At 38.9% G+C, this 27,226-nt stretch overlaps 1 protein-coding gene across 1 annotated transcript; it reads right to left on the bottom strand.

Annotated features, from left to right (window-relative positions):
• Positions 1-1,183: 1,183 nt before the first annotated feature.
• LOC126787519 (uncharacterized) lies at positions 1,184-25,734 on the bottom strand. Its single transcript, XM_050513389.1, has 15 exons — positions 25,300-25,734; positions 8,424-8,851; positions 8,222-8,332; positions 7,954-8,153; positions 7,123-7,333; positions 6,747-6,984; positions 6,341-6,488; positions 5,978-6,268; positions 3,192-4,014; positions 2,968-3,081; positions 2,703-2,893; positions 2,410-2,617; positions 2,051-2,288; positions 1,806-1,956; positions 1,184-1,694 (listed from the first exon to the last, which is right to left on the bottom strand). The coding sequence occupies exons 1-15, from the start codon at positions 25,653-25,655 to the stop codon at positions 1,383-1,385; spliced, it is 4,020 nt and encodes a 1,339-aa protein (XP_050369346.1). The 5' UTR covers positions 25,656-25,734; the 3' UTR covers positions 1,184-1,382.
• Between the last annotated feature and the right edge of the window lie 1,492 nt (positions 25,735-27,226).

The following is a 27,226-nucleotide window of genomic DNA, read 5'->3' as shown; positions in this document are numbered from 1 at the left end:
ACAGGTGGTTATCTGCTCATGGGTACTCAGATTGTTTTGGATGTTGGGTAGCGGGTGGCTATCCAATATCAGCGGTGTATTACGAGAGGGGTAACAGATGTGTACCAGCGTTCTTGGTACCCGTATTATAAATGCATTGGGTAACCAGAATGGTTACTTAATTTCCTCATGAGCGTTTTATTTCATATTTCTTTGGGTCAACCAGATGGGCTGACTACTGACTCATGAGGGCATTTATATTTGTTGTTTTGTGATCTTTCGTATATATTGATATGCGAACTGTATAGTGATTTTACTCATACGAGCTATAAGCTTACCGGGTTTGTGTTTACACTCCCGGTGCACCAATTCGATGGTGTAGGGGATAATTCCGCAGGTGCTGTTTAGTGGAGGTTGAGTGTCGACTACAGAGGCTCGAAGTCGTTCGGATCCTACTTGTGGTGAGGTTTTAGCATGGATTTGTGTGTGAGGATTTGTGTAATTTCAGTTGCGAGATTTGTAAGTGATTTGTGAGGATTATTACATTTGCATTTTATGTATGGATTATAAATTGGGTTGTAATAATTGGTTGTCTGAGTTGTATTGAGAACTCAGAATTGATCCGCTGTTACACTTAAATGATTTCGATTTATTTGAGATTATATTGTGGTTAACGACTTTAGAATTTTGAGTTTTTAAGCTCGAAATTTTGGGGTCGTTACAGAGAGGAAGGAGATATGTATCAATCGAGGGCCGATAAGGACGGGAATCTTGACAATCTAGCTACGCCTGGGACCAGTTTTAGCCATTGCTGCAGAAGATTTACTCTTCAAGATTAATTACACGTATTTGAAACACATCAGTGGTCATGACTCATGTGGATTTATTAGATCTAGAAGTGTTTAAAATTATTATAACCATTGTTGATGACTTTGAATCTTTGATAACATAAGCTGATAAGCATGCTGGTTTCACTGGTTTGGTTTAATATGAGCTAAATCAAACTGATTTGGAAAGATTGATATATACTTTCACTGTTTAAGATTAGAACAACGAGATAGTCGGCCTATTGTAAAATAATCTAATGTGAATGTATTTCAAGAACTCAATTGGATTGCATGATTCTTTCAGCAATGGATTCACCAACTCCAACATTTTCCCTTGATTCCATAACTCCCAAGCCTGCATGTCATGAATTCTAATATGGGAATCCGGTTTCCCTTAACTTGTAAGACATATTACATAAATTACAATGCTCTTCATTGCTACAGAACAAATCAACTTCATTTGAATCAATTAATTAGTTAAATATACAGAATGTGATTGCATATATATAGTTGTTCCTAATTAAACCTAGCTAGAGTTTTGAACATAGAACCTGGGTAATTAGCAAGCAACCTCCTTCACCTAGGTGAAATGCTGGAAATAGTGGGCTCATTTGAGCACGTACAAGGATTGTAGGTAGACATTTTCACTGAAGAAACTCTACCTATTGCAAAGATGGCTGGTTTCTTTGGTTCAGGAAGACCATTAATCGAGTCATCGTTTCCTAGCAACACAACCACAGCTGACATTGTTGGTCTTTCTTCAGGATCTTCCTGCAAGCATAAAAGCGCAACCTGCAAGTATCTCAAAACCTCTACTTTTGGGCATCGTTCCATCAACAAAGGTTCCACAATCTCCGACCCTTTTCCATCCTTCCATAGTGTCCATGCCTATCAAACAAAATAATCAAGAATTAATGTGATGTGGTTATTGATGCCTGCGTTGCAGCTAAACTTTGTAAAGTGACACTATTAATAGTCATAGGGGGAAAACAAACATACATATTCAACCAATGTCTTGGCATGTTCTGTTAGGTAAAACCCACTGTTCTTTTTCCCACTAATAATCTCAAGCAAGAGTACTCCGAAACTGAAAACATCAGATTTTACTGAAAATAGTCCCTCCATTGCATACTCAGGAGCCATGTAGCCGCTGTTTTCACGGTAAGCATAAAGCATCAACACACATAATCTCTTTTCATTTTTCAATCATGCTAAACAGATGAGGTAAACATGAAGAGACTTACTGCGTTCCTACAACTCTTTTGGTGTTGGCAGTGTTCTGGTTGTCACAAAACATCCTTGCCATTCCAAAGTCCGATATTTTTGGAACCATTTCATAGTCCAACAACACATTGCTGGGCTTCAAATCCCTGTGAATGATCTTATGCCGGGATTCCTCATGAAGATACAGAAGTCCTCTGGCAATTCCTTCAATGATATTCTGATATGTTTGCCAATTAAGTTCAGCTCGTCTTTCCAAATCTAATTAAGAAGTTCAGAGGTAATTAAACCAACTCATGTCATTGTCAATGTGTAAATTATTAAAGTGAGTAAAATTTAAAAGAGAACTACAGATTAGTGGTGAATGAACAAGTCAACAAACCAAAGATAAATGTATCAAGGCTTTTATTTGGCATGAACTCGTACAAAAGCAGCTTTTCTCCTTCCTCAAAGCCACATGCCAAAAGCCGCACGAGGTTTCTGTGTTGAAGCTTTGAAATAAGAGTGACTTCATTCCTAAACTCCTCTAAGCCTTGCCATGACTTTCGTGATAATCTTTTAACTGCTACTTCTTTCCCCTCTAGCCAACCCTGAGAGTACTTACAAAATTACTTTCGCATTTGGACCGGCAGCCAGCTTGAACTAGTTCAGCTATTTAGCCTAGATATGTATTACCTTGTAAACAGAACCAAATCCACCTTGTCCAAGCTTGTTTGAATCTGAAAATTCATCTGTAGCATTCTTGATAGTAGCTAGATCAATGAATGGCAGCTCTTCAAAACCTACCATTTTGTTTTCTTCTATGATTGTTACTCCAGTAGGGTTTAATAATCCAGGTAGTAGTCCATGCCGGCTTCTTTCTTCATCTGCAGCAACGTTAGAATCATTTTTAGTTGGTAATCCTACATATTTGTAACTTCTAAAAAATTGATCCATGTACCTTGAACAGTTTTCAATCTCCTTCTCCCATAGCCAACACAAAGTACAATGAGAACTGCTGATAGTATAGCGGATACACATATAACGACCACCTTCCAGATCTTCCTCTTGTCCCCTGTCGATCAATTTATCTATGGTAAATATGTAACACTGTGTATATATAAGAAATATATTGCAAGTACGGATGATTATCAATAGACAAGAAGAACATTTGAAATCCCTAACCTCCGTTAAAAAATGGGTAGAGCTGAAACCTCACATTACAATTCGCACTGACAACGGTTCCACCTTCACGAGTAGAGCAGCATGTCAAAAGCTCAGTAACAGCAGAATTTAAACATGTGTCGCAATCACTTCCAGAAATGTCTCTAGTGCACTGTTGTAGACCATAGACAGATTGGTTTCTTGAAAGTTTCACACCGCCGGTTGCAAACATGAGCTTAGAATTATAGGCAGTCTGCTTCACGAGCTTTGACATGAAGCTTTTCAAAACATTGCCTAAAAGATTCGGATTTGATACATTCTTCTCCCCCTTATTCTTCTCAGGATCCTTCTCGGCATAATCCATTTTTGAAAAGAACGTGATATAGGAATAACGAACTTGACATAATTCATACCATATAATTGCTTCTGAATTATTACAACTTTCGACGATATCCTTGCTTGCATCATGAACACAGCTCCGACAAGCTGTGGAGTTCACATCCCCTCTACAAAGTGCTTGTCCATAGACTCGGTCGGTGCCATTGCCAATCGTGTCATTATAGAAACCACCAGAGGTTGAAGTGTTGGAGGACAATGACTCAAGGAGCAGGTTGAGATTATTTCCAAATGGACTATTGATAGTGTAGTTTCTGGTTTCTCGACAGTCTTTGAAAAGAAGATCTGCATCAATAGTGGTAGTAGAAAACAAAAGTAGTATAATTATGAAAATCATAACTGAAACTTGATCTATATCAGTTTTCAGTAAAGGGTTCAAGAAAGACTCAAACATATACACAATTAGGTCTCTACGACTATTCAATTCTGGCAGATATATTGTTGCAAACCGTTAGCCTTTGGATATGCATAGAAACTTCCTTGCTGAATCCAGGAAGGCTGAGATTCTTTTATGATAGGAACTAGGAATTAAATAAATGTTCAATGCTTTGAATATCATAAACAAGGACTAGGGAATATTATGCATGTACTGAGCAAGACACATGTTAACTAGTACTTCTGAAGTAATGATTAATACAAGTTGTGATAAATGTACAATTTTTGTAATTTCTGATGTGCACTTTAATTGCGCCAAGGTTGCATCTTTATGTGGTTCGATTCTGACTTCTGAGAAATTTGTTTTCTCCTAACAGTAATCTTTCTTCTTGGGATTGAGTAAAAATCTTGCCACACACTCACACTCTACTTGTATTTCCATGTGAAAATGATATCTCAACTGCCTCTGAAAGTCGGAGAAACAAGATGTAAATGGCTCAACTGCCTCTGGACTTATTCTGTTAGAATAATTAACCATGCATCTTCATCAAGAACAAGTCCAACAGAAGAGTTGTTGTTTTTTTTTTATTTATAGTTATTATCAAGGATCAATTGGATCTTACGATCTGAAGTTTATGATGTTCTTTGAATAGTAAGGTTCAAAGTGTGTCCAAGTCCAAGGTCCTGTTTCTTTATTGAATGGTAAGCTTTAAAGTTTCTTTATTAGAGTTTTGGAGGCTAGGGTTCTTTGTTAATTGGCCCTGTATTGTTTCTGAAGAAAATTTGTTGTCCTTTTCTCTCTGTCTCCCTGTCTCCCATTAGTTTTTTTGACATGTGTCCTTCCATGTCACCGCATTTAACAGCTCTTTCACAACCTTAGGATGATGAGAAAATTCATATATTTCCTAATATTAATTAGTTAAAAAATAAACCAATATTAAGGTCGAAGAAGACGAACCCAGATCTGAAAGTTCTTATGATTCTTTGTAGCATTGGTAATTAAGGATGTAAGAAGAGATTTCGATTGTTGTTATCTCAGAGAAATCAGAGACCTTTGTGTTCACTCTCATGCATGCAAGCTATCCGCAAATTAATATCAAGAACCCATCTTAGATCTACATGAGTGTTGCTTATGCTCACCACCCTCCCAGATTAGATATTTTAAGTTATTTTGTGAGATGGGCATGCGAAAGGATTTGAAAATTTGGAGCTTTGGATGGTTTTGAGGTCTTCTTGCAGAAATAATTGAGATTAGTCATGAAATTGGGGCCGTTGGGTTGTTCACTTGTTCATTTGTGCATACTCAATCTCTGTTTTTTTCCCTTGGTTCTGATTCATGGTTGATTGTTTACTTTGATCAACTTCTGTATAAGAAAGAAATGTAAAATTAACAACCTGATTGAGTTTAAGCCAACTTCTGAGTTTTCTTTTGTGTTTTCTGTTATTGTACACCCACATCTCCAAATCTATTTTTGATGTAGTCAGAGAAGCAAGAACTCATCTTTCAAGACGACGACTAACCTGGGGGGCCGTAATATCAGCAACAAATATATATTTTCTCATAGCAACTTGACGTTGTTAAGGAGTTGTTAAGTATGGCGACGTGGAAGGACACATATCAATAAACTAATGGGGAGACAGGGAGAGGGGCAGCATAGTTTATTCCTTTTGTTTCCGCTTTCTCGGTTTTATAGAAGTTGGCACTTTCATCTAGAAAGTCAATAACATGAGTAATTAGTGCGCGTGCAGTTCGCACAATGTACGAAATTAGAAACTCTAGGGGCATAAGAATAGATATATATGTATATTTCACATGACTTTTGTTATTGGATCCCCAAATTTTCTCATCTGACTTCCATGTATTTTGAATTATACATGTATATCTATTTATGTAATGACAATTGAGGACAACATTTGTACTTATAACTTTGTGCCTGATTTCTAGAAGGCAAGTACTTTGTTGCCTGGAAGGAGAGAGCATCAATTGCATGGCAATCTCAATGCCACCATAAACTTAAGCTCTATTATCGGGGCGCTATGTTGGAAATTGTTTGCCCATTATAAGAGCTACTATCTGCACCAGCCTTATTATGTACATCACCGAATGTTCCAATGGAAAAGGCAGGTTTTCCAGGTTGGCTAAGATGTATAGTTTCACTCTTCAACATTACAACAGTAGAAGACATGGTTGGCCTATCATATGCATCTTCTTGAACACACAACAATCCAATATGGAGAAATCTCAAAAATTCATCTGAATCACACGAACCAACCAGCAATGGATCAATTAGCTCCAGTCCTTTTTCTTCATTCCATAATTTCCATGCCTGTATATCATCATTCGGTGTTATAATTACTCCGAAACTTATGTAAATGTTGTGCAATAAATTAAAACTTACATATGATGGGAGGCTAGCACGCATTGTTCGATGAAAGCCAGCGATCATTTTCCCAGTTAATATCTCAAGCAGGAGTACTCCAAAGCCAAAGACATCAGACTTGAAAGAATACAGTCCTTCCATTGCATATTCAGGAGCCATGTATCCACTGTTTCAATAGGGATTTTTAGAATAGATATAGGGGAACATTAATGGGGAGTGAAAGTCTACACAATGCTTATCAGTAGCAAATCATCCAAGAAAGAGCAGGTATGTGTACTAAAGGTCTAAAGCAATAAGTCTGTAAAAGACCATTTCAATCTATCTTGTGACTTGTGAGATATGGGAAAATTTTAAATATAAATGTATCTCAATAACCAACTATATATGTAAACTGAAATTGCAAAGGTTGAGACCAAGCACTTACTAGGTTCCAACTATTATAGCAGTATTAGCTTGTCCTTCACTTCCTGCAAAGATCCTAGCCATGCCGAAATCTGAGATCTTTGGGCTCATCTCATTGTTCAATAATACATTGCTAGTTTTGAGGTCTCTGTGGATGATTCTAAGGCGAGAATCCTTATGTAAATAGAGAATTCCCCTCGCAATTCCAGTAATAATGTTTTTACGTCTGGTCCAATCAAGTTGTGCGCGTTTCTTTGAATCTAACCATCATAAGTGGAAAATCATTGATTAACTCAAATTGGCTTGAAATCATGTAATGCTGAACTTTGCCTAATAATTATCTGTATAATTGAAAATACTTTAAACTGATCGACAGAGAGAAGAGGAAATTAGCACACCAGAAAGAATGACATCTAGGCTTCTATTTGGCATGTATTCATAGACAAGAAGCTTCTCCTCTCCTTCTACACAATAACCCAAAAGCCGGACAAGATTTGTATGTTGAAGATTCATTATCAGTTGAACCTCAGTTGTGAATTCCTCTAAGCCTTGCTCGGAACAGCATGAAAGCCTCTTAATCGCCACTTCCTTTCCATCAGTCATGATGCCCTGAGAAGATAGGGACCAAATCAAACAAAGTCATAATCAAACACATATAGATACATTCAGTGGCGGATAACCTGTCTAGGCTAATTAGAAGTGTATTTTTTTTTTTTTGCAATTTCTTGATACATATATATTTGCTCTACTCTTCAAAAGAAAATTCTTTTGTTGTTGCAATATATATATATATATGAGAAGACATTTTCAGAATTCATATAATTGAAAGTACAAATTTAGCAAAATATTCTTTCAAAATATATGTACCAGAAAAAGAAAAAGGGAAGGAAAAGAAAAAAAATATCATACCTTAAGCATTTCGAGAAAAATATATGTACGATTTAGATAAAAAAAACTAAGTAGATGAGAAATATTAGAAAAATGATTCGAACCTTGGGCATGAAGGAAAATGAATTGGGTAGTTTACCAACTGAACCAACACTACTTTCATTATCTATTTGTACTTACATATTATATATTCTTCAATTCTGTCTGGGCTTGAGCCCAGACAGCCTACCACATAGATCCGCCCATTGATACATTCATTCAATTTTTCTATGAGTTTTAAATTATTAACAACAATATTGTTATTATTTTGTAAAATTATGGACAAGAAAAACTGTTCTGACCTTGTCAACAGGACCATAACCGCCTTCCCCAAGTTTATTTGACACCGAGAAGTTGGAAGTAGCTTCTAGTATAGACGCAAAGCTGATATTGCGGTACTCCTGAGCGCATATGTTGTTCCTTCCTATAAATTGGCTTCTACGGATAAGTGTAGGTAAACCTAATGTTACACTATTGTCTGAAGATGGAGAAAAGAAAAGCGCTGCATCAGAAAATGATTCAGTTAGCTTAATTAAAATTAAAGTTTCTATGAGCATACAATATCAATACCTTTTCTTTTTCTCCTTTTCATTGCAAGCAAGATACAGAGACCAAAAAGTACAAAAGCCAGGCATGCTGATACGCTCACTAGGATTGTGATCAACCAAATATTCTTTCCACCTGATTTTGACAAGGATTTACAAAAAATAATTTGATTATCTTGTGAAATAACATGCATAATGAATTAATGATACTCTTCGAAAGTACTTACCCTTTGAAACTTGATTTTTTGAAGCTTGTTTTTTATCATCGTAGGCGTAGAATGAGTATTTCTCATACCTCAGGTAACAACTAGGACTGAGAAGTCTTGCACCCATGGAGAAGAAATATACTTCTAAAACTTGTCCTGTGGCTCTCTGAAGGCACTTGTAACAGTCATCTTCAGATAAATCGGTAGTGCACTGCACAAGAGCATATATCGTTTCATTTCCAAATAGTACTTCTCCAGTGGCAGACATCTTAGGGAAAGTATCATTATAAGCCGCTTCCTCAGTGAGTTCACTAAGCTTTGGTCTCACAACAGACCTAAACTTTTCTGGCTCTGAAGTATTCTTTCTATTGACTTGAAGAATGTTGTTGGATACATTCAATTTGCCAAAGAAATTCTCATTGGAGTAGCGCAGCTGACAGGATTCCAACCTGTAACGACCCCAAAATTTCGAGCTTAAAAACTCAAAATTCTAAAGTCGTTAAACACCAAATAATCTCAAATAAATCGAAATCACTAAAGCGTAACAGCGGATCACATCTGAGTTTAAAATATAACTCAGTCAAGCCGATTATTACAAACCCAAATGATAATTCAACATATAACAAATGGAATTGTATAATCCTCACAACCTCACAAATAAAATCACACCAAATCGCACACACAATCCACGCTGGAACCTCACCACGACTGGATGCGATCGACTTCGAGTCTTCGGAGTCGTCACTCAATCACCACTACTCAGCACCTGCGGAAGTATCCCCTACACCATTGTAATTGGTGCACCGGGATTGCAACACAAACCCGGTAAGCTTTACAGCTCGTATGAGTAAAATATTAAAATAACTCTCGTCTCATAAAAGACACAACTCCACATCAACACAGCATAATGAAAATCATGAGAAAACGAGCAACCCATCTGGTTACTCTAATACTTTCACAAAATGGTAACTAATGAGCGCTGGTACACATCCGTTACCCCTCACTTAGTATACCGCTGATGTTGGGTAACCACCCGCCACCCAACATCCAAAACAAGCTGAGTACCCATGATCAGATAACCACCCGTTACCTCATGCAGTACTATGGCAGACAGACTAGAGCTCTAACTGTATCGTAACTTTCGCCCGGCCAAAGGCTAGGTTCCGACTTGCCTCACATGTACAATAATCTCACATCATATTGTACCACACATCACGTCCGAAGACAAATCACAATATTTCACATTATCCGTGATAAAATCACATGTACAATAATCTCACATCATATTGTACCACACATCACGTCCGAAGACAAATCACAATATTTCACATTTTTCGTGATAAAATCATGTACAATAATCACTCATCATATTGTACGTTTTAAAACTTTCACAATATATCCACAATAAAAATCATAACAGTATATTATATAGCAAACTATATATATTCGTATTTATTTACCATTTATACAATATATACATAGTCCACTATATCATATACATGTCATATTTCATAAACACCTGAAAAATTACGTACGATAATCTCACATCATATCGTACCATTAAAATCACACATGCACAATTTTTCTGTCACCGAAATGACTATTTTTAATGAATTAATAACAGTATGTAATTTAATGAACTATATATATATATATGTATTTATTACCATTATACTATATATATACGTAGTCCACTAAGTCATATACATGTTGTAATTCATTAAATAAACACACTTGCAAAAATGTTGAATCACCGCGAGGGTAGATTCGTAATTCAGTGAGATTTTACTCACCTTATTGACTTGAGCGTAATCCCACAATTCGCGATGCTAATTCCTTTCCTCGATTTAACGATCACCTTAAAAGAATAAGAAAAGAATTTAGAATCGTTTCGTAAACCTTTAAATGCCAAAACAGTAATATACGGTACTGTTCAGCAATTTTGGTTATACGAAGTTACTGTTCACTGTTCACTATTCACGGTTACTGTACAATACTCCATTAATACGTATTTCTGTACGTATAAATATTATATATGTATTTCTGTACGTATAAATATTAAATACGTATTTCCTGTACGTATAAATATTAAATACGTATTATCTGTACGTATAAATATTAATACGTATTTCTGTACGTATAATATTAATACGTATTTCTGTACGTATAAATATTAATACGTATTTCTGTACGTATAAATATTAAATACGTATTTCTGTACGTATAAATATTATATACGTATTTCTGTACGTATACGTACGATTTAATGTAAATACAAATTCAGTAAATAAAATTTACTAAATTACCCTTTTTACAATTTACTTTTTACATTTACTGAAAGTAAATTATAATTACATTTACCGAAGGTAAAAATTAATTACATTTACCGTAGTAATTAAAATTTACATTTACATTTACCATTACACAGTAAATTACCAAAATACCCCTTCAGTCAAAACTAATTACACCGCCGCCACACGGCGGCGCGTGTGGCACACGCGCCACCTCCGGCCGGCCGCGCATGGGGCCCACGCGCCGAGGCTAACCACGGCGCGTAGCACGCCACCGCTACTTCCAATCTATCCCTCATCTCTTCCTCCTCCTTCCCACGGTGGCAGACCCTCTCCTGCACCTTCCACGCTCCCCCACGCGCCACTACTACGCGGCGGTAACCCTCTCCTCCTCCAACCCTCCGATCCTCACAAATCGATCCCAATTCATTCACAATCACAAACAATCATCAAATGCAACCACACCATACCTTAATTCGAAGCTAGACCTCCGATTTGGCCTCGGAAAAGCTTGGATCGCCGGTGAAGTTCAAATCCTTGGAGAGAACTCGGGTTGATAAAGTCTGGCCTCCAAATTGAAAACCGAGAGTACCAAGGCGAGGATCGACGTCGTACCGCCCTCCTCCGTGCCCTAGCTCCGCTGGTGAGGACGCGAGTTGTGGCGAGCTTCGGGTTGTCTCGAGGAAGCTAATGGCGGTGAGGCACGATGCGGCGAGCTCGAGGGTGGCTGTGAACGTCGACGCGAAGCTCCTTGGACCGGCGGTGAGAGACACGAAGGCCGGAGTCGCTGGATTGAATCGAGAAATTTTCGAAGGGAGAGGGGGGAAATTTCGGGGAGAGGGAGAGGGAAAGAGAGAGGGTTCGAGGGAGAGAGCGGCGGGTGTGAAAGGGTTTCCTGTTATGGAAACCCTAGTTAACAAAAAAATCCTTTTTATACTAGTTTCCAAATCGGAAACTAACTTCCGACGCGAATAACTTTCACGTACGATGTCCGTTTCGAACGCGTCACATATCCACGAACTCGTATCGACGAGCTCTACAACTTTCGTGAAGGAAGTTTCCGCAACCGATCGACGGAATAAAAGTCGATATAAACGTTACGGAAATGTAACGTTTTTCAATTTAAACGTTCCGAGAACGTTTCCGTTTCTCGTTTACTAACGTCGCAACCAAACACATTCATTCTAATTAGAAATCGAAATTTTATAGAATTCCAAATCAAACTAACATCGTTTAAATTTTAGGGTTATTACAATCTACCCCCCTTAAAGGAATTTCGTCCCGAAATTCAAACTCACTCAACAAACTGTGGATATCTAGTCATCATGTCTGACTCTAGCTCCCAAGATGCATCACCCTCATCATGATAACTCCACAACACCTTGACTAACTCAACCTCTTTCCACCGAAGCTTCTTTGTGGACCTATCCAGGATACGAACCGGCTCAACCACAAATGTGGCATTTTCCTTCACTTCAATGGTGCCATGATCGATCACATGTGACTCATCTGGTACATACTTCCTCAACATGGAAATGTGGAAGACGTTGTGAACGCCCGACATACTAGTAGGCAAGGCTAGTCGATAAGCTAGTTCGCCCACCTTCTCAAGTATCTCAAAGGCCCAACATACCTCGGCCAACTTTTCTTTCTTGTCAAATCTCACTATACCCAACTTTGGCCCAACAGATAGGTGATCGACATGGTCTACCTTAAGTGCTTCATAGGGTACCATGCCGATGCTGGAATGGTAACTGTCGTTGTAGGCGAACTCAATCAATCTCAAATGATTTCACAGCTACCTTACAATCCAGCATACGAGCTCTTAACCTATCTGCTGTTACCTTAAACTTCCTCCATCAGACAATTTGTCACATGTCCTAACAATAATAGTTGCAAGTGAGCTACTCAAAATATAATCATCCTCTCGAAACATAATGATGTTTTCAGCATGGAGGCGTTGACGCCCTATTTTGTCTAGTTCACCCCTCTCTAGCGATTTGACAGACTATCCTCACGCCAAGAGGTAGCTCCTACCACTGAGCATGGTCAAAACTCTCAACATCTAACATGAGTCAACTCAATGATTAACTCATGCCTCCTACTTACATTACACATAGTGATTTTCAAATAAACATGCTTTATCACGACAATAACTTCATGACTTCACCACGATGCATCGCTAGAATAACGAATATACCAATCCTTCCAATTAACAAAATAATCTCATTTCAAGATCATCTTATTATAACCATGAAAGTTGTCGTGCAAGATACCCGCCCAAGTACCCTATTTGTATCGGTATCACGATAAGGAAATCTTAACTCATCGAGTTCACAACCACCACAGCACACCACCTTGGATTAAGAATTACTCTCCAAAAATTTCACCAGAGAATCGACTAATATACGCACAAGGCAGTAGAGAACCTCTACCGCCACCACAAGAGCGACACATCACGCATCCCATCATACTCACCAAACTTACCGTCGAAAATTAATTACAACTTCTTGCTTCCATGAGTGGTATGCCACAATTTGGGGTTCAGACAAGAAGGTGATTATCTCACATCGGTGGAACATGAAAATCAGGCGAACTTTACAGCGCGAAATCCAACACGACCACAACTGAGACATACTTTACCCCCTGGTTCATACATGCCTCAAATGTATGACCCATGGTCCCACACAACGCCCCAGTGGCATCATCCATAGTATTGATTTTTCCCACCGTCGTAATACAATAAATTCAGTAAACAATTCAACAACTGAATCCTGATATTGGGTCCACCATCTCCTCCAGACTAACCCAAGATGATTGCTATACCACCACTCTAAACAGTTGTTTCTTTACTTTCAATAAGAACCCTCCTGGCCAACGCATTCGGCCAAAATAACTTCTCTGCAAGCAGTAATATAATTGGGTACTCTTTATTGTAAAATTTACCCCTTGTTGAACACTTCATTCAACTTCTCCTTATCCAACAATAAACAATCTGCTGCATAGAGGAAAAGAACCTCTAAGTCTCCAACATTAACGCCACTTGTACTTGAAAAGAAAATTTGGTTCTCAACCATTTCTTTACCAGTTGGAAGGTGCTTGTCACGAAAAAGAAATTCGTTAAAACACCACTAAGCTAAGGTCATCTCATACCTTACCTTTAATAGAGTTACTTCACCGCCATTGCGTCTCGTTTGGACCTGTGGCATTGTGAAGTTCCAATCCTCAATACCAAAATGATTAAATCCTGAAAGACCAGCGTTCTCAATTAAATGCTCATCTAGCAAATAATTAATTCATATCGCCACATTGAGATTTCTCCATCACCTTATATTTCTCGCTCAGCCAAGAACAATGCGTAACATCAATTGTCTATAGTCGAACCAAAACAAGTTTGGAATGTCACGTCGACAAAAGTGAATCTCAATTCAATAATTGTGTTACCACTTTATGGACGTATCATACGCCCTACCACTCTGTTACCAATAGCATTAGAGATGCTAGTCACGAAAATTTTAGTTAACCACCTCCAACCTATGGTCTACACATCTCTAGATTAGTTGCATAACTAAAATCTAGTCCTCAACATTTAAACACTGAACATCCCTCAACATAGGGTCAACGCTCTCTATCAAGACTCCTTGACAATTCTCTGCCCTGATAGGAAACTATGTACTCAAACCTGTTAGCATTCCAGTATCTGGATCGCATGTCAAACTCAGGGTGTATTGTAGCCTCTCTAAACTGATCACACTAGTAATTAAGTCTTTGAATTCATTTGTCCCATCCATACGGCGTCTTCGTTATAGGTGCTGTAACACAGTATCTCCTAAAACGTCTCACTTTACTCTGATATCACAACGATGTCTGTGATAGCTTCTTCAGATCCACATATTCGACATATGCCATGACTCAAGCTCTCATGGCATTATCCGCCTCGAGTCAAAGATACGAAACTCTGGTTTCCTGGGTCTACGAAGGAACCCACCATGTCAAAACAATCAATCACCGCGTACTGCGGCCTCAACCAATCGATTCCTCAGACCACATTATAGTGTGGTCCGGAATCACTATCAAATAAGCAGAGAACTCTCTACTTCCAATCACAATAGGATAAGCCTTTCATTGTCTCCAATTTCGAGGAACACTCCAAAAATGAAGTGACACATAAAGAGTTTCCCATAGGCGTAGGAATCAATCCTAACCCCTCCACCGCCAACTATCAATAAATGAATGTGGCTATCATCGTCTTCTCTAACTCAGAGTACTCAATCATTACCAAGTAAGTCCCAATACTCTCGATCCAATGGTCCGCTACCATATGATCCAAGCGTCATGAAATGACAGCACTAGCAGCTCACTCCTGTCTGTGATCAACCTCAACACACGACTATCGTCTCTAATGATAGCAACAAGATCAACTTGTCTTTCCAGTGGAGCAGCCTCCTAATAAAGGTTCTATACATTGCGGACTCGGCCTGCAGCCCTAACTCGGCCTCGACCTCTCGTCCGTCCTCGGCCCTGTCCACGGCCATTTTCCAAATTCATCACCATTCAACAATTAACACTCAGTCATACATGTTAAGTCTCGAATTCGACTAAAACAGATTCAATAGGTATTAACATGAAATTTCGGGATATGATGAATCATCGAAGTATCATCACGATACTTCTCGGAGGACCAAACATTAGGTATGGCTCCTAAAACACTCTCGCGTACCCGACGACATATCAATACCGAGGAGCATGTGATGGGGGCCCGCCTGCAGTCGGATCATCGCTCCCGGATGATATTGATTATCGCCAAATACGCACTTAGGCTCTGATACCAACTGTAACGACCCCAAAATTTCGAGCTTAAAAACTCAAAATTCTAAAGTCGTTAAACACCAAATAATCTCAAATAAATCGAAATCACTAAAGCGTAACAGCGGATCACATCTGAGTTTAAAATATAACTCAGTCAAGCCGATTATTACAAACCCAAATGATAATTCAACATATAACAAATGGAATTGTATAATCCTCACAACCTCACAAATAAAATCACACCAAATCGCACACACAATCCACGCTGGAACCTCACCACGACTGGATGCGATCGACTTCGAGTCTTCGGAGTCGTCACTCAATCACCACTACTCAGCACCTGCGGAAGTATCCCCTACACCATTGTAATTGGTGCACCGGGATTGCAACACAAACCCGGTAAGCTTTACAGCTCGTATGAGTAAAATATTAAAATAACTCTCGTCTCATAAAAGACACAACTCCACATCAACACAGCATAATGAAAATCATGAGAAAACGAGCAACCCATCTGGTTACTCTAATACTTTCACAAAATGGTAACTAATGAGCGCTGGTACACATCCGTTACCCCTCACTTAGTATACCGCTGATGTTGGGTAACCACCCGCCACCCAACATCCAAAACAAGCTGAGTACCCATGATCAGATAACCACCCGTTACCTCATGCAGTACTATGGCAGACAGACTAGAGCTCTAACTGTATCGTAACTTTCGCCCGGCCAAAGGCTAGGTTCCGACTTGCCTCACATGTACAATAATCTCACATCATATTGTACCACACATCACGTCCGAAGACAAATCACAATATTTCACATTATCCGTGATAAAATCACATGTACAATAATCTCACATCATATTGTACCACACATCACGTCCGAAGACAAATCACAATATTTCACATTTTTCGTGATAAAATCATGTACAATAATCACTCATCATATTGTACGTTTTAAAACTTTCACAATATATCCACAATAAAAATCATAACAGTATATTATATAGCAAACTATATATATTCGTATTTATTTACCATTTATACAATATATACATAGTCCACTATATCATATACATGTCATATTTCATAAACACCTGAAAAATTACGTACGATAATCTCACATCATATCGTACCATTAAAATCACACATGCACAATTTTTCTGTCACCGAAATGACTATTTTTAATGAATTAATAACAGTATGTAATTTAATGAACTATATATATATATATGTATTTATTACCATTATACTATATATATACGTAGTCCACTAAGTCATATACATGTTGTAATTCATTAAATAAACACACTTGCAAAAATGTTGAATCACCGCGAGGGTAGATTCGTAATTCAGTGAGATTTTACTCACCTTATTGACTTGAGCGTAATCCCACAATTCGCGATGCTAATTCCTTTCCTCGATTTAACGATCACCTTAAAAGAATAAGAAAAGAATTTAGAATCGTTTCGTAAACCTTTAAATGCCAAAACAGTAATATACGGTACTGTTCAGCAATTTTGGTTATACGAAGTTACTGTTCACTGTTCACTATTCACGGTTACTGTACAATACTCCATTAATACGTATTTCTGTACGTATAAATATTATATATGTATTTCTGTACGTATAAATATTAAATACGTATTTCCTGTACGTATAAATATTAAATACGTATTATCTGTACGTATAAATATTAATACGTATTTCTGTACGTATAATATTAATACGTATTTCTGTACGTATAAATATTAATACGTATTTCTGTACGTATAAATATTAAATACGTATTTCTGTACGTATAAATATTATATACGTATTTCTGTACGTATACGTACGATTTAATGTAAATACAAATTCAGTAAATAAAATTTACTAAATTACCCTTTTTACAATTTACTTTTTACATTTACTGAAAGTAAATTATAATTACATTTACCGAAGGTAAAAATTAATTACATTTACCGTAGTAATTAAAATTTACATTTACATTTACCATTACACAGTAAATTACCAAAATACCCCTTCAGTCAAAACTAATTACACCGCCGCCACACGGCGGCGCGTGTGGCACACGCGCCACCTCCGGCCGGCCGCGCATGGGGCCCACGCGCCGAGGCTAACCACGGCGCGTAGCACGCCACCGCTACTTCCAATCTATCCCTCATCTCTTCCTCCTCCTTCCCACGGTGGCAGACCCTCTCCTGCACCTTCCACGCTCCCCCACGCGCCACTACTACGCGGCGGTAACCCTCTCCTCCTCCAACCCTCCGATCCTCACAAATCGATCCCAATTCATTCACAATCACAAACAATCATCAAATGCAACCACACCATACCTTAATTCGAAGCTAGACCTCCGATTTGGCCTCGGAAAAGCTTGGATCGCCGGTGAAGTTCAAATCCTTGGAGAGAACTCGGGTTGATAAAGTCTGGCCTCCAAATTGAAAACCGAGAGTACCAAGGCGAGGATCGACGTCGTACCGCCCTCCTCCGTGCCCTAGCTCCGCTGGTGAGGACGCGAGTTGTGGCGAGCTTCGGGTTGTCTCGAGGAAGCTAATGGCGGTGAGGCACGATGCGGCGAGCTCGAGGGTGGCTGTGAACGTCGACGCGAAGCTCCTTGGACCGGCGGTGAGAGACACGAAGGCCGGAGTCGCTGGATTGAATCGAGAAATTTTCGAAGGGAGAGGGGGGAAATTTCGGGGAGAGGGAGAGGGAAAGAGAGAGGGTTCGAGGGAGAGAGCGGCGGGTGTGAAAGGGTTTCCTGTTATGGAAACCCTAGTTAACAAAAAAATCCTTTTTATACTAGTTTCCAAATCGGAAACTAACTTCCGACGCGAATAACTTTCACGTACGATGTCCGTTTCGAACGCGTCACATATCCACGAACTCGTATCGACGAGCTCTACAACTTTCGTGAAGGAAGTTTCCGCAACCGATCGACGGAATAAAAGTCGATATAAACGTTACGGAAATGTAACGTTTTTCAATTTAAACGTTCCGAGAACGTTTCCGTTTCTCGTTTACTAACGTCGCAACCAAACACATTCATTCTAATTAGAAATCGAAATTTTATAGAATTCCAAATCAAACTAACATCGTTTAAATTTTAGGGTTATTACAATCTACCCCCCTTAAAGGAATTTCGTCCCGAAATTCAAACTCACTCAACAAACTGTGGATATCTAGTCATCATGTCTGACTCTAGCTCCCAAGATGCATCACCCTCATCATGATAACTCCACAACACCTTGACTAACTCAACCTCTTTCCACCGAAGCTTCTTTGTGGACCTATCCAGGATACGAACCGGCTCAACCACAAATGTGGCATTTTCCTTCACTTCAATGGTGCCATGATCGATCACATGTGACTCATCTGGTACATACTTCCTCAACATGGAAATGTGGAAGACGTTGTGAACGCCCGACATACTAGTAGGCAAGGCTAGTCGATAAGCTAGTTCGCCCACCTTCTCAAGTATCTCAAAGGCCCAACATACCTCGGCCAACTTTTCTTTCTTGTCAAATCTCACTATACCCAACTTTGGCCCAACAGATAGGTGATCGACATGGTCTACCTTAAGTGCTTCATAGGGTACCATGCCGATGCTGGAATGGTAACTGTCGTTGTAGGCGAACTCAATCAATCTCAAATGATTTCACAGCTACCTTACAATCCAGCATACGAGCTCTTAACCTATCTGCTGTTACCTTAAACTTCCTCCATCAGACAATTTGTCACATGTCCTAACAATAATAGTTGCAAGTGAGCTACTCAAAATATAATCATCCTCTCGAAACATAATGATGTTTTCAGCATGGAGGCGTTGACGCCCTATTTTGTCTAGTTCACCCCTCTCTAGCGATTTGACAGACTATCCTCACGCCAAGAGGTAGCTCCTACCACTGAGCATGGTCAAAACTCTCAACATCTAACATGAGTCAACTCAATGATTAACTCATGCCTCCTACTTACATTACACATAGTGATTTTCAAATAAACATGCTTTATCACGACAATAACTTCATGACTTCACCACGATGCATCGCTAGAATAACGAATATACCAATCCTTCCAATTAACAAAATAATCTCATTTCAAGATCATCTTATTATAACCATGAAAGTTGTCGTGCAAGATACCCGCCCAAGTACCCTATTTGTATCGGTATCACGATAAGGAAATCTTAACTCATCGAGTTCACAACCACCACAGCACACCACCTTGGATTAAGAATTACTCTCCAAAAATTTCACCAGAGAATCGACTAATATACGCACAAGGCAGTAGAGAACCTCTACCGCCACCACAAGAGCGACACATCACGCATCCCATCATACTCACCAAACTTACCGTCGAAAATTAATTACAACTTCTTGCTTCCATGAGTGGTATGCCACAATTTGGGGTTCAGACAAGAAGGTGATTATCTCACATCGGTGGAACATGAAAATCAGGCGAACTTTACAGCGCGAAATCCAACACGACCACAACTGAGACATACTTTACCCCCTGGTTCATACATGCCTCAAATGTATGACCCATGGTCCCACACAACGCCCCAGTGGCATCATCCATAGTATTGATTTTTCCCACCGTCGTAATACAATAAATTCAGTAAACAATTCAACAACTGAATCCTGATATTGGGTCCACCATCTCCTCCAGACTAACCCAAGATGATTGCTATACCACCACTCTAAACAGTTGTTTCTTTACTTTCAATAAGAACCCTCCTGGCCAACGCATTCGGCCAAAATAACTTCTCTGCAAGCAGTAATATAATTGGGTACTCTTTATTGTAAAATTTACCCCTTGTTGAACACTTCATTCAACTTCTCCTTATCCAACAATAAACAATCTGCTGCATAGAGGAAAAGAACCTCTAAGTCTCCAACATTAACGCCACTTGTACTTGAAAAGAAAATTTGGTTCTCAACCATTTCTTTACCAGTTGGAAGGTGCTTGTCACGAAAAAGAAATTCGTTAAAACACCACTAAGCTAAGGTCATCTCATACCTTACCTTTAATAGAGTTACTTCACCGCCATTGCGTCTCGTTTGGACCTGTGGCATTGTGAAGTTCCAATCCTCAATACCAAAATGATTAAATCCTGAAAGACCAGCGTTCTCAATTAAATGCTCATCTAGCAAATAATTAATTCATATCGCCACATTGAGATTTCTCCATCACCTTATATTTCTCGCTCAGCCAAGAACAATGCGTAACATCAATTGTCTATAGTCGAACCAAAACAAGTTTGGAATGTCACGTCGACAAAAGTGAATCTCAATTCAATAATTGTGTTACCACTTTATGGACGTATCATACGCCCTACCACTCTGTTACCAATAGCATTAGAGATGCTAGTCACGAAAATTTTAGTTAACCACCTCCAACCTATGGTCTACACATCTCTAGATTAGTTGCATAACTAAAATCTAGTCCTCAACATTTAAACACTGAACATCCCTCAACATAGGGTCAACGCTCTCTATCAAGACTCCTTGACAATTCTCTGCCCTGATAGGAAACTATGTACTCAAACCTGTTAGCATTCCAGTATCTGGATCGCATGTCAAACTCAGGGTGTATTGTAGCCTCTCTAAACTGATCACACTAGTAATTAAGTCTTTGAATTCATTTGTCCCATCCATACGGCGTCTTCGTTATAGGTGCTGTAACACAGTATCTCCTAAAACGTCTCACTTTACTCTGATATCACAACGATGTCTGTGATAGCTTCTTCAGATCCACATATTCGACATATGCCATGACTCAAGCTCTCATGGCATTATCCGCCTCGAGTCAAAGATACGAAACTCTGGTTTCCTGGGTCTACGAAGGAACCCACCATGTCAAAACAATCAATCACCGCGTACTGCGGCCTCAACCAATCGATTCCTCAGACCACATTATAGTGTGGTCCGGAATCACTATCAAATAAGCAGAGAACTCTCTACTTCCAATCACAATAGGATAAGCCTTTCATTGTCTCCAATTTCGAGGAACACTCCAAAAATGAAGTGACACATAAAGAGTTTCCCATAGGCGTAGGAATCAATCCTAACCCCTCCACCGCCAACTATCAATAAATGAATGTGGCTATCATCGTCTTCTCTAACTCAGAGTACTCAATCATTACCAAGTAAGTCCCAATACTCTCGATCCAATGGTCCGCTACCATATGATCCAAGCGTCATGAAATGACAGCACTAGCAGCTCACTCCTGTCTGTGATCAACCTCAACACACGACTATCGTCTCTAATGATAGCAACAAGATCAACTTGTCTTTCCAGTGGAGCAGCCTCCTAATAAAGGTTCTATACATTGCGGACTCGGCCTGCAGCCCTAACTCGGCCTCGACCTCTCGTCCGTCCTCGGCCCTGTCCACGGCCATTTTCCAAATTCATCACCATTCAACAATTAACACTCAGTCATACATGTTAAGTCTCGAATTCGACTAAAACAGATTCAATAGGTATTAACATGAAATTTCGGGATATGATGAATCATCGAAGTATCATCACGATACTTCTCGGAGGACCAAACATTAGGTATGGCTCCTAAAACACTCTCGCGTACCCGACGACATATCAATACCGAGGAGCATGTGATGGGGGCCCGCCTGCAGTCGGATCATCGCTCCCGGATGATATTGATTATCGCCAAATACGCACTTAGGCTCTGATACCAACTGTAACGACCCCAAAATTTCGAGCTTAAAAACTCAAAATTCTAAAGTCGTTAAACACCAAATAATCTCAAATAAATCGAAATCACTAAAGCGTAACAGCGGATCACATCTGAGTTTAAAATATAACTCAGTCAAGCCGATTATTACAAACCCAAATGATAATTCAACATATAACAAATGGAATTGTATAATCCTCACAACCTCACAAATAAAATCACACCAAATCGCACACACAATCCACGCTGGAACCTCACCACGACTGGATGCGATCGACTTCGAGTCTTCGGAGTCGTCACTCAATCACCACTACTCAGCACCTGCGGAAGTATCCCCTACACCATTGTAATTGGTGCACCGGGATTGCAACACAAACCCGGTAAGCTTTACAGCTCGTATGAGTAAAATATTAAAATAACTCTCGTCTCATAAAAGACACAACTCCACATCAACACAGCATAATGAAAATCATGAGAAAACGAGCAACCCATCTGGTTACTCTAATACTTTCACAAAATGGTAACTAATGAGCGCTGGTACACATCCGTTACCCCTCACTTAGTATACCGCTGATGTTAGGTAACCACCCGCCACCCAACATCCAAAACAAGCTGAGTACCCATGATCAGATAACCACCCGTTACCTCATGCAGTACTATGGCAGACAGACTAGAGCTCTAACTGTATCGTAACTTTCGCCCGGCCAAAGGCTAGGTTCCGACTTGCCTCACATGTACAATAATCTCACATCATATTGTACCACACATCACGTCCGAAGACAAATCACAATATTTCACATTATCCGTGATAAAATCACATGTACAATAATCTCACATCATATTGTACCACACATCACGTCCGAAGACAAATCACAATATTTCACATTTTTCGTGATAAAATCATGTACAATAATCACTCATCATATTGTACGTTTTAAAACTTTCACAATATATCCACAATAAAAATCATAACAGTATATTATATAGCAAACTATATATATTCGTATTTATTTACCATTTATACAATATATACATAGTCCACTATATCATATACATGTCATATTTCATAAACACCTGAAAAATTACGTACGATAATCTCACATCATATCGTACCATTAAAATCACACATGCACAATTTTTCTGTCACCGAAATGACTATTTTTAATGAATTAATAACAGTATGTAATTTAATGAACTATATATATATATATGTATTTATTACCATTATACTATATATATACGTAGTCCACTAAGTCATATACATGTTGTAATTCATTAAATAAACACACTTGCAAAAATGTTGAATCACCGCGAGGGTAGATTCGTAATTCAGTGAGATTTTACTCACCTTATTGACTTGAGCGTAATCCCACAATTCGCGATGCTAATTCCTTTCCTCGATTTAACGATCACCTTAAAAGAATAAGAAAAGAATTTAGAATCGTTTCGTAAACCTTTAAATGCCAAAACAGTAATATACGGTACTGTTCAGCAATTTTGGTTATACGAAGTTATTGTTCACTGTTCACTATTCACGGTTACTGTACAATACTCCATTAATACGTATTTCTGTACGTATAAATATTATATATGTATTTCTGTACGTATAAATATTAAATACGTATTTCCTGTACGTATAAATATTAAATACGTATTATCTGTACGTATAAATATTAATACGTATTTCTGTACGTATAATATTAATACGTATTTCTGTACGTATAAATATTAATACGTATTTCTGTACGTATAAATATTAAATACGTATTTCTGTACGTATAAATATTATATACGTATTTCTGTACGTATACATACGATTTAATGTAAATACAAATTCAGTAAATAAAATTTACTAAATTACCCTTTTTACAATTTACTTTTTACATTTACTGAAAGTAAATTATAATTACATTTACCGAAGGTAAAAATTAATTACATTTACCGTAGTAATTAAAATTTACATTTACATTTACCATTACACAGTAAATTACCAAAATACCCCTTCAGTCAAAACTAATTACACCGCCGCCACACGGCGGCGCGTGTGGCACACGCGCCACCTCCGGCCGGCCGCGCATGGGGCCCACGCGCCGAGGCTAACCACGGCGCGTAGCACGCCACCGCTACTTCCAATCTATCCCTCATCTCTTCCTCCTCCTTCCCACGGTGGCAGACCCTCTCCTGCACCTTCCACGCTCCCCCACGCGCCACTACTACGCGGCGGTAACCCTCTCCTCCTCCAACCCTCCGATCCTCACAAATCGATCCCAATTCATTCACAATCACAAACAATCATCAAATGCAACCACACCATACCTTAATTCGAAGCTAGACCTCCGATTTGGCCTCGGAAAAGCTTGGATCGCCGGTGAAGTTCAAATCCTTGGAGAGAACTCGGGTTGATAAAGTCTGGCCTCCAAATTGAAAACCGAGAGTACCAAGGCGAGGATCGACGTCGTACCGCCCTCCTCCGTGCCCTAGCTCCGCTGGTGAGGACGCGAGTTGTGGCGAGCTTCGGGTTGTCTCGAGGAAGCTAATGGCGGTGAGGCACGATGCGGCGAGCTCGAGGGTGGCTGTGAACGTCGACGCGAAGCTCCTTGGACCGGCGGTGAGAGACACGAAGGCCGGAGTCGCTGGATTGAATCGAGAAATTTTCGAAGGGAGAGGGGGGAAATTTCGGGGAGAGGGAGAGGGAAAGAGAGAGGGTTCGAGGGAGAGAGCGGCGGGTGTGAAAGGGTTTCCTGTTATGGAAACCCTAGTTAACAAAAAAATCCTTTTTATACTAGTTTCCAAATCGGAAACTAACTTCCGACGCGAATAACTTTCACGTACGATGTCCGTTTCGAACGCGTCACATATCCACGAACTCGTATCGACGAGCTCTACAACTTTTGTGAAGGAAGTTTCCGCAACCGATCGACGGAATAAAAGTCGATATAAACGTTACGGAAATGTAACGTTTTTCAATTTAAACGTTCCGAGAACGTTTCCGTTTCTCGTTTACTAACGTCGCAACCAAACACATTCATTCTAATTAGAAATCGAAATTTTATAGAATTCCAAATCAAACTAACATCGTTTAAATTTTAGGGTTATTACACAACCATACAATTGCTTGTTTTGACATTGAACAACCATCCATGATACGTGTTTTTGCTTCTACTATGCAGCTATGACAAGTATCATTTGAAAGAAAGTCGAGGCACATATAGAGAGCGTAAACTCTATCTGGGTCATCTCCAATTGAAGCATTATAAAATCTGGAGACAGAGGCATTGAGAGGCAAGAAATTGAGTAAACTCACAAGGTTTGCTTGAAACGTACTATCACCCACAGAGTTATCAGTAGCAACTGAGCATATATTGTAAGGAACGTCATCATAAGGTCGTGCAGCAGAAGCAGTATCAAAAAGGATAGTCATGAAAGAACAAAGCAAAAGCACCAGAATGGTTTTCATCATGACTCTAGGGAAATGAAGTAAGTTTTGTCTGGAAATTTTTGCAGCACATATAATCAACTAAAATCATACCAAAATATACTTAATTTATAGACATTTCGCCTACATTAAGTATGCGTTCAATCTTAATCAGTCAAGCTTTTAGTGTAGAAAAATAAAATATCTGGCTTCAATTGGAGGGTAGCCTGGAACATGTTCTCCTTTGTTTACTATGATCAGCAGTAAAAGTTTGAAGGCTTATTGACCAAGACTAATCGTATGAAAAATAGTGACAGACACTTCCCTGGAAGGACCTAGAATGAAATTAAAAATTAATTGAATTATTTTGGTTGATGCGGATATTTTTTGTTCTTGTCGAATGGTTTATGGTGTTGGCATCGTCGGCTTTCTTGTTTGGGTTGAAACTGATCACAATGGTGAAGGTGTAAAGGTCCATGGACTCATGGTTTTGAAGGAGAATAGGTAAAGTACTAACCTGGTGCAACTTCCAAATTTCCAGTCGCCGGCGATATGTATAAGTGTATAACCAAGTTGTGTGTATCTTTAACCTTTTCTCGAAGAAGATGGTAACGTTTTGGACTTTTGGGATCTCCTTTACCTAATGGGTTTGCAGAGATGAGCCTATCTTAGACCTCAGTTTACATCATTGACCAAAAAAAAAAGACTTGAGTTTACATCATGGAAGTCGATGTCCATTTCGTATTGGTCCAGAGTCCAAAGTCGAGACCCAAATAATTGTATTTATACTATAATAATTAATACTCACTTCATTATGAAATTTGTATAAAAAAAACCCTTATACCATAGTATTTTAATCAAATATTTTTTAATAAATAAAAGATAATGTAGTAATAAAAAAATATGTAAAAACCAGTTTTAATTTTTTTTTCTCCTACAATCTCTCTGTAATTATACACGGCATGTGTGTTTTGTTTCTAGTAAGAATTAAAGAACCTTGAGAGACAAAATTCAATTTTTAAAAGAGATTTCAACTACTATGAAATTTGTATGTGTAAATTAATTACGCGCTTATTATTCTTTGATGAAAGTTATAGTTGTTATCTTGAAAGATTAGAAATCTAGCTACATGACTTTTACAATTTCATGCTATGGATATTAATATGAATAAAGTAAAACATTAAAAGAAAAAAAAACCGTTACTGCACATAGTTGTAGAGCTATGTGAAAATCAGTTGCTCTAGGGTTTATGAAAAAAAAATCGTTTTCCATAGATAGAGCGTCTATTAACGCAACTGCACATAGCAAGAACTGTTGGTGGCCTAGTGGTTGAGGGTGGTGGATCGGGAGAAGGTGGCAGTTATCGGGTGTAGCTGAGACGTGGATCTGGGTTTTTTAGGTTGAGTGGATCTGGGTTTTGTGAGATTGTGATTGCTACCATTAATTTCCAAGATTACCATCTTATTTCTTATTTTAGTCAACCACCACCAGACGACGTCATCGATCCGCACCGCAACATCTGCCAATCCGCTCAGACCTCTAATCCACACCGTCAATCCATAAACTTCACAAAACACCAATCTAACGGTCCTCCTACTCCCACTTCACCGATCCGC

This window comes from Argentina anserina, chromosome 3 (genome assembly GCF_933775445.1).
Source record: "Argentina anserina chromosome 3, drPotAnse1.1, whole genome shotgun sequence".
NCBI classification, from domain to species: Eukaryota; Viridiplantae; Streptophyta; class Magnoliopsida; order Rosales; family Rosaceae; genus Argentina; species Argentina anserina.
This window is presented reverse-complemented; position numbering and strand designations above follow the sequence as displayed.